Source organism: Myxocyprinus asiaticus, chromosome 25 (genome assembly GCF_019703515.2).
Source record: "Myxocyprinus asiaticus isolate MX2 ecotype Aquarium Trade chromosome 25, UBuf_Myxa_2, whole genome shotgun sequence".
Taxonomy (NCBI): domain Eukaryota; kingdom Metazoa; phylum Chordata; class Actinopteri; order Cypriniformes; family Catostomidae; genus Myxocyprinus; species Myxocyprinus asiaticus.
The window spans coordinates 29878030-29889980 of record NC_059368.1 but is presented as its reverse complement, the minus strand read 5'-3'; the positions used below and the strand labels follow the sequence as shown (position 1 = coordinate 29889980).

The following is an 11951-nucleotide window of genomic DNA, read 5'->3' as shown; positions in this document are numbered from 1 at the left end:
GTGGAGTGTCACACCAATGAGCATCTCTCATCAGTGCGCGGTAATAGCATGAATCCTGGACTGGAGGAAGTGTTGATTAAAGAGAATTGTGCTTTGTTATAGATAGAAGTGTATTGATGGTTTACTGAATAAACCAAAAATACAAGATCCTTATAGACGATTTCACATTTTAAAAATAACCAAAAATATCAAAATACACATTTTATGGAAGAAAAAAAATAATAATAAAAAAATAATAACTAAAACTAACACCAGCCACAACATTAAAACCACCTGCCTAATATTGTGTAGGTCCCCCTCGTGCTGCCAAAACAGCGCCAACCCGCATCTCAGAATAGCATTCAGAGATGATATTCTTCTCATCACAATTGTACAGAGCTGTTATCTGAGTTACTGTAGCAGCCAGACGGGCTGGTTTGAGTATTTCTTTAACTGCTGATCTGCTGGGATTTTCACGTACAACAGTCTCTAGAATTTACTCTGAATGGTGCCAAAAACAAAAAACATCCAGTGAGTGGCAGTTCTGTGGACGGAAATGCCTTGTTTATGAGAGAGGTCAACAGAGAATGGCCAGACTGGTTCGAACTGATAAAGTCTACGGTAACTCAGATAACCACTCTGTACAATTGTGTAGGGGACCTACACAATAATAGGCAGGTTGTTTTGTACTTTAAAAGGCTAGACTTTGAATGTCTCAGATTTATAATGCCTTGGTTGAAAACGGTTTTTGTTTTACATTTACATTTATGCATTTGCAGATGCTTTTATCCAAAGCGACTTACTGTGCACTTATTACAGGGACAATCCCCCTGGAGCAACCTGGAGTTAAGTGCCTTGCTCAAGGACACAATGGTGGTGGCTGTGGGGATTGAACCTTCTGATTACCAGTTATGTGATTTAGCCCACTACACCACCCATACACGTTTTCATGAAGTACATTAAATGGCTTAATGTTGATTATTTTAGGTATCCTGACAGCAGAGCCTCAACACATGATACATCTGCCACTATCTCTGTGGATGAGCACCTCACCATACATGGCTCTGATCTATCAGAGTAGCTTATAGTCAAAATAAGGTTAAAGGTTGTGTCAGGGTATGGGAATAGTATGGACTTAGCCTGCCATCTGGTGGATATGTAAAGAAAGGTTTATAAAAAAATTAAAAAAAATTAAATTAAAAAAATAAACACAATGTGCATCCCAAGTGACACCAGTGGGCCCCATTTACACCTTGCATTAACATGCATTTTTTAGTGATCAGATCACTATTGCATAGCACTTGACCATATTAAATAACAGGTGTAAATGCACTCAAGACGCATTGTAATCGGATCATGATCAGATCACTGAAACCACATTCACAGGTGGTCAGGGACAGATTCGGACCACATTCAAATAAAGTGTAAATGCAAATGCATTTTCGTTATCCGGATACAACAAAGTAATTAATTAATTATGTGATGAGGTTATGCTACACTCATAATAAACTGATAAAACATATGGACTGCTAAACCCAGACTGCATCTGCTCATTTAAATGACTGGTGCAGTCATTCAAATAATACCTAAATAAATAATTTATTATCATAAATAATATCTAAATATGAGCTGTCATGGCTATGATTATTAGGTATCAAGGATGCACAACATTTCATGCTTATATGTGTGATGAAGGAATGAAGGTAAGGAATGCAATGTTTCTTTTCTGCAAAGTGTAATGCATACAGTATTTGATTGCAACAACTTTTTAAAAAGATGTAAGAAAGTCCATTTCACATTAAATTTTTTGCTTTTTTTATATTTATTCCAAAAGTTCACAAATTGAAAATTAAGGTAGAGCTTTTTAAAACAATTAGACAGCAATACAATTATAATGAAACATTTGCTTTTCTAAATGCAAACAAATAATAATAATAAAAAATAAAATCATTAAGTCACTATTTAACAGACATAATATGTCAATTATTTTTATCAACATATATAACAAGCATTATTAAATATCCTGTACATGCTTACCTGTAGCCATACCTCTTGAAATCTTTAGGTCACATACACACTATTAAGTTTTTGGTTGAAAACTCTGTTTCCTAAGTATGCACTACTTGAGAGTGTTTTCAAAAGTCTCTGTTTTCAAAGGAGGAAAATGCTGTTCCAGTTTGTATGAGAGGCATAAACAGCAAAATCAACATGTTTTTAATAAAAATCATATTAGTGTGGACCTTAAACATCTCAACTGGAACCAGTAGTTGGTTTAAAAGTTTTATAAGACCATATTTCAAAATGATTCCTGTAAGCATATCCAACATTACAGTATACTTCTGCCCTCTGGCATTTTGCTTGGATTTCACTAACCCAAAACTTGATTTCTGATTAATAAATGAGCATACAATATGTGAATTATCAGTACTTAACAATACTTGCTGCACTGTCCATTACCTATGCAGAGGCTATGACAATCTCATAGTGTGTAACATGCGTGTTGATATCGTTCCGAGGAACTACTTTGAAGGGGTGTTTGGTCCTCCCCGTCCATACATACGCATACACAAACCACTTTTCACCGCTTCTCCAGTTTCTTAAACTTGGCCTCTGTAAATGAACACAAACAGAACCTTCACAAAATCTGTCTGGAAATATGCCACCGCACAAACAACAATCTGTCCATGACTTCAAAAAAGGAAGATACAGATGTACTTCAAGTGTACTGCAGTTTTAAATTTACAGTAGAAACTAAAACAATACTCTGAGAAAAATTCAGCAGACATCTGTGTTATTATATGAATGTCATAAAAGGGGTGTTCTTTTATACAGATGATTGACCAGACGTCAGAAAAGAAACATTTAATTTGGTCTAATAGCGCCATCTAATGTTCATTTAATAATTTAATCATCAATTGTTCAGTGATCAGTTACAAGGTGAAGTAATTGTACTTTCTGCCTAAATAATGTTTTTTAATGTTTTTATATTTTAACATCACAAAATTACAAACTTCCCCTTTAATCATTTGAAGGGTGTGTGGTGTCCATGTAAAAACAGTAAGGAAGAAACAAAGCATTTTCCACATTTGTTTTAATCACAAAGTGCTTGTATATACAGTAGGACACATTTTGTACTTACCCAGTTTCTTTGAGTATGTGTCTAGTTTATACGCAGCCTGTTCGAGAGCTGTAACCTGCTCCTCTATCTGGTTAATTTGATCCAAGTAGGGCTGCAAACTGGCATCTAAAGCCAAAAATGAGAACTGACGTTAAAGGAAATGCTCTTTAAAGTGCTACACATTTGCTTTGCATTTTAGCATGTGCTGGCATATAAACACTTTTTATCACTATCAGCAAGTCACAGAAAATCACTGGAAGTGCAAGTACTGCTTAAAATAAATATGATTCCTTTAGTTTAAGCACAACAGTGTGGTGTGACAATCAATATTACAAAACACGTCACTTAAATATCATACTTGCCAAATGAATATAAACAGTCAAATTTCACATCTGCGAGAGTATACAGCATGTTAATGAGAACTCACATTTCTGATTGAGGTCTTGCAGATTGCGGCTGATGTTGATTGATATGTCCTTCATCTCCATGTACTTCAGACTTGTGAGTTTATTCATGTTCTCCAGGAGTTTATAGTCCTCGCAGGTGGCTGAGTAAACAGCAAAAAAAAAAATATATATAATTTACCAATTACATACACATCAAAGGACTCTAAAAGTCATGTAAATATTCTACAAATTACTAATTGATTTTACATAATATCCAAGTAACTAAGCTATCCCATGACTATTTTATACATACATACAACCTTTTATTTCATTACAAACTACCTACAGTTTACAAATGTATTACAGATTTCCAATTGTGGTCATGAAATTTTCTGTCAAAATGAAATGTAATTAGTTTAATTAAAGGGATAGTTCACCCAAAAATTTAAATTCTCACCAGTTACTCACCCTCATGCCATCTCAGATGTGCATGACTTTCTTTCTTCTGCAGAACACAAATGAAGATTTTTAGAAGAATATTTCAGCTCTTTAGGTCCATACAATGCAAATGAATGGGTGCCAAAAATTGATGCTCCAAAAAGCACATAAAGTCAGCATAAAAGTAATCCATAAGACTCCAGTGGTTAAATCCATGTGTTCAGAAGCGATATGATAGGTGTGGGTGAGAAACAGGTCAATATTTATGTCCTTTTTTTTTTTTTTTTGCTAGAAATTCTTCTCCCTGCCCAGTATGGGGTGATATACATGAAGAATGTGAATTAACAAAAACACTAGAAGAAGAATATGAAAATGAATGTGGAGATTGACTGAGCAGGGAGGAGAATTTATAGTAAAACTGGACTTAAATATTGATCTGTTTCTCACCCACACCTATCATATCGCTTCTGAAGACATGGATTTAACCACTGGAGTCTTATGGATTACTTTTATCATGCACAACTGGGATGGCATGAGGGTGAGTAAATGATGAGAGAATTTTAATTTTTGGGTGAACTATCCCTTTAAGATCGAATTTGACATTTGAAGTATAGATTAAGAAATAGTTTAACAATAGTATGTAGTAAAACTGTGGTATTTGTAGTAAACCTTGTGTGTATATATATATATATATATATATATATATATATATATATATATATACACACACACATACATATATATATATATATATATATATACAGTTGAAGTCAGAAGTATACAAATGAGGTAAAAAACTAATTTTTTAACCACTCTACAGATTTAATATTAGCAAACTATAGTTTTGGCAAGTTGTTTAGGACATCTACTTTGTGCATGACACGAGTCATTTTTCCAACAATTGTTTACAGACAGATTGTTTCATTTTAATTGACTATATCACAATTCCAGTGGGACAGAAGTTTACATACACTAAGTTAACTGTACCTTTAAGCAGCTTGGAAAATTCCAGCAAATGATGTCAAGCCTTTAGACAATTAACCAATTAGCTTCTGACAGGAGGTATACTGAACTGGAGGTGTACCTGTGGATGCATTTTAAGGCCTACCTTCAAACTCAGTACCTCTTTGCTTGACATCATGGGAAACTCAAAAGAAATTAGCCAAGACCTCCACATGTCTGGTTCATCCTTGGGAGCAATTTCCAAATGCCTGAAGGTACCACGTTCATCTATACAAACAATAGTACGCAAGTATAAACACCATAGGACCATGCAGCCATCATACCGCTCAGGAAAGAGATGCATTCTGTCTCCTAGAGATGAACGTAGTTTGGTGCAAAAAGTGCAAATCAATCTCAGAACAAAGGACCTTGTGAAGATGCTGGAGGAAGCAGGTAGACAAGCATCTATATCCACAGTAAAACGAGTCCTATATAGACATAACCTGAAAGGCTGCTGAGCAAGGAGGAAGCCACTGCTCCAAAACCGGCATAAAAAAAAAGACAGACTACATGGGTGCACATGGGGACAAAGATCGTACTTTTTGGAGAAATTTACTCTAGACTGATGAAACAAAAATTGAACTGTTTGGCCATAATGACCATCGTTATTGTAAGGGGATTCCAGGTAAAGGAGGAGGCGAGAAGCGAGGTTTCCCAGTTCAGGTGGGTGCTTTAATTTATCCAGTTTTAAAGTTTTACAGCATTGCAGGAACACTTATTGACTTCAAATACACACAACTTCACAATAACTTTCGTGGTGGAATCGCTTTACTTATGCTGGTCTCTCTCTCTTTCTCTACTGGCGGTGTGGCTCCTTTTATGCCACTCTCCCCATGCTCACTGAAATTAGAGACAGGTGTTAGACATAATTTAGCTCAGGTGTTTTTAATTTAACTCACCTCCGGTCCGAGCTCCGCCTTCTCGCGAACTATCATAGCCAACGTCACAGGGACCGCCTCCCTCCACAATTTCAGGAGATTGAGGTGGTAAATTTGACGTGCGCCCCCTCTATCGTTTAACCTCATAATCGAGATCTCCCACTCGTCGTGTGACCTCAAAGGGTCCTTGCCACTTGGCAAGTAATTTAGAGCTCGATGTGGGAAGCAATACAAGCACTTTATCTCCCAGTGCAAATTCCCTTAGCTGAGTTAGGGAGATGTGCAATGTGCGATGCTCTGGCAGGAGAGGCGGAGCCGGGGCCGTCCTCGACAGCTCCACGTCATAATGACGAGAGAGGGGGAGAGGCTGCAGCCCCTCCCCTTCTCAGGGAATTCCCTGAGGGGGATTTCCCTTTGGAGCAGTCGCGAGATAAAACCCTCAAACACGCCTTCGACCAAGTGAGAATCATCGATGGTCAACGACTCAACGACAACAACCGGACATCGCCCTTTCATACCCCTATTTTGTGATTATAAATGAGCGGTTGTATAGAGTGACACAGGACGCTCAGACTAAAGAGGATACAACCCAACTTTTGATTCCACGGAGCCGTCGGGAAATGGTATTCCAGGTGGCTCATTATAATCCCATGGCGGGTCACTTAGGAGAAAGGAAAACACTGAACCGTCTAATAGCCCGTTTCTATTGGCCGGGCATTGGCGGCGATGTCCGCAGGTGGTGTGCGGCATGCCGCGAATGTCAGCTGGTTAACCCACCGGCCACCCCAAAAGCACCATTGCGCCCTCTTCCCTTGATCGAGGTCCCCTTTGAGAGAATTGGAATGGACCTCGTCGGGCCATTAGAATGGTCAGCACGCGGACATCGCTTTGTATTGGTCCTAGTGGACTATGCAACGCGATATCCGGAAGCAGTGCCTCTTCGCAACATCTCAGCACGCAGTGTTGCGGAGGCACTCTTCAAAATAATCTCCCGGGTGGGGATTCCGAAAGAAATCCTCACCGATCAGGGCACAACGTTCATGTCACGGACACTACGCGAACCGTACGAGTTGTTGAGTATTAAATCAATTCGCACCACCGTGTACCATCCTCAAACGGATGGCCTGGTTGAACGATTTAATAAAACCCTCAAAAACATGATTCGTAAGTTCGTGCACGATGATGCTAGAAATTGGGATAAATGGCTCGACCCCCTGTTATTTGCAGTACGAGAGGTCCCGCAAGCCTCCACTGCCTTCTCCCCATTCGAGCTGCTGTATGGGCAACGCCCACGCGGTGCGATGTATTGTGAGAGGCCTGGGAGGAGGGACCTTCAAACAGCAAAAATGAAATTCAATACGTTCTTGATCTTAGAGCAAAACTCCACACTTTGGGACAGCTAACACAGGAGAATTTGCTCCAAGCTCAAAAACGACAACGCCGACTGTATGACAGGGGAACTTTATACAGGACCCATCCGCGCAAATTCCCTTTAATAAAACTCTAAAAACGGTCCAATCAGTCCCCAAAATCAGTGGATGGGTGAGGCGGGGACTAACCGCGGCCTCCACTCTATGCTTTTTCCCCCGGAATTTAATCGTCAGGGTCACCATCGGATACTTATGAATATCCCCGTGCACACATTTCACCCTCACCGTTTTAGTTGTGCCCAATGCCTCGGGTTGAACCAAGCGTTGGTGGATAGTGGTTTTATTACACCCGGTGTCCACCAACGCTTGGTGAGTACCCCCCTTGACACTTACCGGTATCCGGTACGCTCCAGCCCGGTCGGGGACAGCCTGTGGGAGGTCAGAGACCCGCACCACCGTCCCCAGCTCCATCAGAGGGCACTGATCCCGGAAGTGGCCTGGGTCTCCACACCTCCAGCAGGCTGGTCCAGGTGCTACGCCCACACTTGCGTCGGCGGGCGCCCCCCCTTGAGGGGGAGAGTGGCGGGGCATCGGGATAGGGGAAGGTGTCGCCTCCCACACCAGGGGAACTGGTCTCAGGGGCTGAAGTCTTCATCTGCATGGGGCAGGAACAGGACCTGGAGAGAGAGCAGAACGAGAGAAGAGAGGGGAGGGGGATGAGACAGAGGGAAGAGAAAGAGTGTAGGAGGGCTCTTCCGCCCTCGGGATCGTTGCCATGTGGTCCTCCGCAAGCCGGACGGCTTACTCCAGCGACGCCGGGCGGTGGCACTGGACCCACTCTGCCGTCCCTTTTGGCAGACGATGTATTAATTGTTCCAGTACCACCTGGTCGATGATCCCGTCGACGTCGCGGTCCCCCGCTAGCAACCATCTTCGGCAGGCATCGCGGAGCCGTTGGGCGAATGCAAACGGGCGGTCAGAGCTCTCCAACTTCAGGCTCCGGAAGAGATGACGACTTTCTTCAGGACTCCGACCAACCCGTTGCAGGATGGCTTTCTTTAAGTCTCCGTAAGCCAGGAGACTCGTCGCTGGCAGTTGTTGAGCCGCGAGCTGGGCTTCCCCGGACAACAGCGGGATAAGTCGGGCCGCCCATTGGCCGAGCGGCCAGCCTCAGATCTCGGCAGTCCGTTCAAACAAATCCAGGAAGGCCTCAGGGTCGTCCACCGTCCCCATTTTTTGTAACACGGGCGGGGGTAACGGCGTGTGAGTGTCCAGGGTCGCGGCTGGGGACGCCCCCTGGCTGAGGAGGCTCCGGATCGCCTGCCGGTCCTCGGCTTGAGCGCGTAGGAGCTCGACAAACCAGCGATCTTGATCTTGTCGGAGCTCAAGCAGTGTTTGCTGGTGGCTCCGATGTAGGCCAGCGAGGGCATGGAGGATCTCCGCCAACTGGGAGGACTCTACGGTGCGACTTCCATCCATCTTCAACCAAACTTAATTCCCGGGTTTCGGCACCAGTGTAAGGGGATTCGAGGTAAAGGAGGAGGCGAGAAGCGAGGTTTCCCAGTTCAGGTGGGTGCTTTAATTTATCCAGTTTTAAAGTTTTACAGCTTTGCAGGAACACTTATTGACTTCACATACACACAACTTCACAATAACTTTCGTGGTGGAATCGCTTTACTTATGCTGGTCTCTCTCTCTTTCTCTACTGGTGGTGTGGCTCCTTTTATGCTGCTCTCCCCGTGCTCACTGATATTAGAGACAGGTGTTAGACATAATTTAGCTCAGGTGTAAGCGCCCTTACCGCTTTCTCTCTCTCCGGAGAGATGCTTGACCACGCCCCCGCTGCCACAGTTATGTTTGGAGGAAAAAGGGTGAGGCTTGCAAGCCGAAGAACACCATCCCAAACGTAAAGCATGGGGGTTGCAGCATCATGTTGTAGGGGTGCTTTGCTGCAGGAGGGACTGGTGCACTTCACAAAATAGATGGCATCATGAGGAAAGAAACATCTCAAGACATCAGTCATGAAGTTAAAGCTCGGTCGCAAATGGGTCTTCCAAATGGACAGTGACCCCTAGCATACCTCCAAAGTTGTGGCAAAATGGCTTAAGGACAACAAAGTCAAGGTATTGGAGTGGCCATCACAAAAGCCCTGACCTCAATCTGATAAAAATTAAATTGTGGGCAGAACTGAAAAAGCATGTGCAAGCAAGGAGGCCTACAAACCTGACTCAGTTACACCGGTTCTGTCTGGAGGAATGGGACAAAATTCCAGCAACTTATTGTGAGAAGCTTGTGGAAGGCTACCCAAAATGTTTGACCCAAGTTAAACAATTTAAAGGCAACGGTACCAAATACTAACAAAGTGTATGTAAACTTCTGACCCACTGGGAATGTGGTGAAGGAAATAAAAGCTGAAAAATATCATTCTCTCTACTATTATTCTGACATTTCACATTCTTAAAATAAAGTAGTGATCCTAACTGACCTAAGACAGGGAATGTTTTCTACAATTAAATGTCAGGAATTGTGAAAAAACTGAGTTTAAATATATTTTGCTAAGTTGTAAGTGAACTTCTGACTTCAACTTATATATATATATATATATGTGTGTGTGTGTGTGTATGTGTGTATGGCTTCTCATTACCATAGTTAGATTAATGTATGGTTTTTATAAGGCAACTGTGGTATTTATAAAAACAAAAAACCTGAACAAGTTTAGAAATCATTAATAACTATGCGAAAAATAAAGCAGTTCTCCTCACTCACCTAACAGACTATTTTATGACTTTCTGCTAAAATACCTTAGTTAGAAGAGTTGCTATACTATAGGCTTTTTCACAAGAGTTAGCCTACTAAACATTTTAGGCACACACTAAAAGCCATTTTTTAAAATGTTGAAGAAGCCAGCTTATGACTGTACATTCTCTTCATATTACCAGTGAGTTCTCCCTGTAAGAAAACTGCCATCTTGTCAAACATGTCTCTGCAGAGCTCATCAATGTCTGGTTCAGCAGGCTCAGTGGCCTCTTCCGCAGTCTCCACTCCTCCGTCATCTGTTACAGACAGGAAACACTTTAGAGGGTGCAACTGAAAACCTACCTAGACATCATAGGCACATTCAGAATGTGCAGTATCCCCAAATGCCCAAAATGCTGTCAAACTAGGCAGCTCATCATATTTTGAAAAAGCCACTATGACAGTCCAGCTACACACTTTACACAAAACAAACCCTTCTCTTTGGGAACAGAAAAAAAGTCAAACCCATATACAGATCGTAAGTCAATAATAAAAGACGTGATCTTCAGCTGCAATGGAAAGTGAGAGCATTACTACACATACACATAAACTTGCAGTTAACAGTGACTTCCACACAGACGGACTTATTCAAAGAGGAACTCACTGTTGTTGCTGGGTCTTTTGGGGGCAGGTGCTTGGCTCTCTGTCCGGTCGTTGGTTCTCGCATCTCTCCTGTGATCGGGCTCAGTTGTGAGGTTGAGGTCGATCGGAGGAGCGGGTGCTCTAGAGATGCTTTCCATCGCTGCATCCTCCTCCCTCGTAGCAGCCATTTTCACCGCACGTCATCACATGACCAGAACCACTTTCACGTGACTGCTCATTTCCTCTTTTTTCCAAAGCATTGAACTGAAAACCGAATCATTTTTAATTCTGGTAAAACGAAACAAACAGCAGGCAATTTATTCATGCACTGAAGTGTGTTTTAAAGAAACATTTATATATGTATAAATAATAAATGCTCAGATTTGTTGCTCCTCTTAAAATCTTTGATAAAATTCTTAAATAATAAATGTGAATTTTAAATGTGGGATATTAGGTTAATAATTCATAAGTTATTTGTCAAAATACATAATTTTATACAGAGATAAGGGTGTGACTGTGTGAGGTGGGCGAGGCAACGCGAATTAAAAAGAGTGAAGTAAAGAACAATGAGCTATTTTCAATTCTGTTTCCGGTTTAATGCCTTTCAAAATAATGAATAACTGATGAAAAGACTTGAACTCAGTATTCATTCATGCCCTATATATTTTTGTGCAAGCATATGTGTTATCCATATGCATAAATTGGGGATAATACACCATATTTAGAAATATTCTTAAAAGTATGGGCTTTGACTTGCAAATATTATATATATATATATATATATATATATATATATATATATATATATATATATATATATATATATATATTATTTTGGCTTTTTTTTTCCTTCTTTTTTTTAATTTTTTAAAAAAAACATTTTTTAATGTATTTATTCTTTTTTACTCTATTTAGAAGAGAAAGGTTGAGAAATACTAAAGAAGTGTCTGTATAACTCCGAAAAAAGGATAAGGTGCATGGGGAGGAATGAGGTCCTGGGTCACTAAAGACATGAGGTATGCATTTGAAAGGTCAAATGAAAACTATTCAAGCAGACATATATAACTATTTTTTCACTGAAGTGCTAAATTACAATAAACTATTAAATCCGTGTCAACTCAGACTTCTTACTAGTACGATATCAGAGCTATTCAGATTCAGAATAATAATAAGTAATCCACTTTTTGAAACTTTACTTTTTCCCTTAATGAGAAATTTAATATATTTGAATCACATTATTCAGTACACAGTGAACCATATTTAACATATTTTCACGCACAGACTACCTACTAAGGGTTTTCATTATGCTTTGCTCTGTCTGATGAATAAATATGATTTATTGAACTATTAAGGGGGGAACACTTTAAAAAAATCACATAGAAAGTAGCATTTTCCAGCCTGT

At 40.6% G+C, this 11951-nt stretch overlaps 1 protein-coding gene across 1 annotated transcript; it reads right to left on the bottom strand.

The window, feature by feature from the left end:
* Positions 1-1788: 1788 nt before the first annotated feature.
* On the bottom strand, positions 1789-10780 carry bloc1s2 (biogenesis of lysosomal organelles complex-1, subunit 2). Its single transcript, XM_051654582.1, has 5 exons — positions 10572-10780; positions 10108-10224; positions 3525-3644; positions 3119-3223; positions 1789-2589 (listed from the first exon to the last, which is right to left on the bottom strand). The coding sequence occupies exons 1-5, from the start codon at positions 10735-10737 to the stop codon at positions 2558-2560; spliced, it is 540 nt and encodes a 179-aa protein (XP_051510542.1). The 5' UTR covers positions 10738-10780; the 3' UTR covers positions 1789-2557.
* Positions 10781-11951: the final 1171 nt, after the last annotated feature.

Excerpts from the sequence above, each read along its gene's own strand:
- bloc1s2 (XM_051654582.1), bottom strand. The coding sequence starts at position 10,737 with ATGGCTGCTACGAGGGAGGAGGATGCAGCGATGGAAAGCATCTCTAGA. Across the intron at positions 10,225-10,571 it reads CAAAAGACCCAGCAACAACA|ATGACGGAGGAGTGGAGACT; the intron begins GTGAGTTCCTCT and ends TGTCTGTAACAG. Across the intron at positions 3,645-10,107 it reads CTTACAGGGAGAACTCACTG|CCACCTGCGAGGACTATAAA; the intron begins GTAATATGAAGA and ends CTGTTTACTCAG.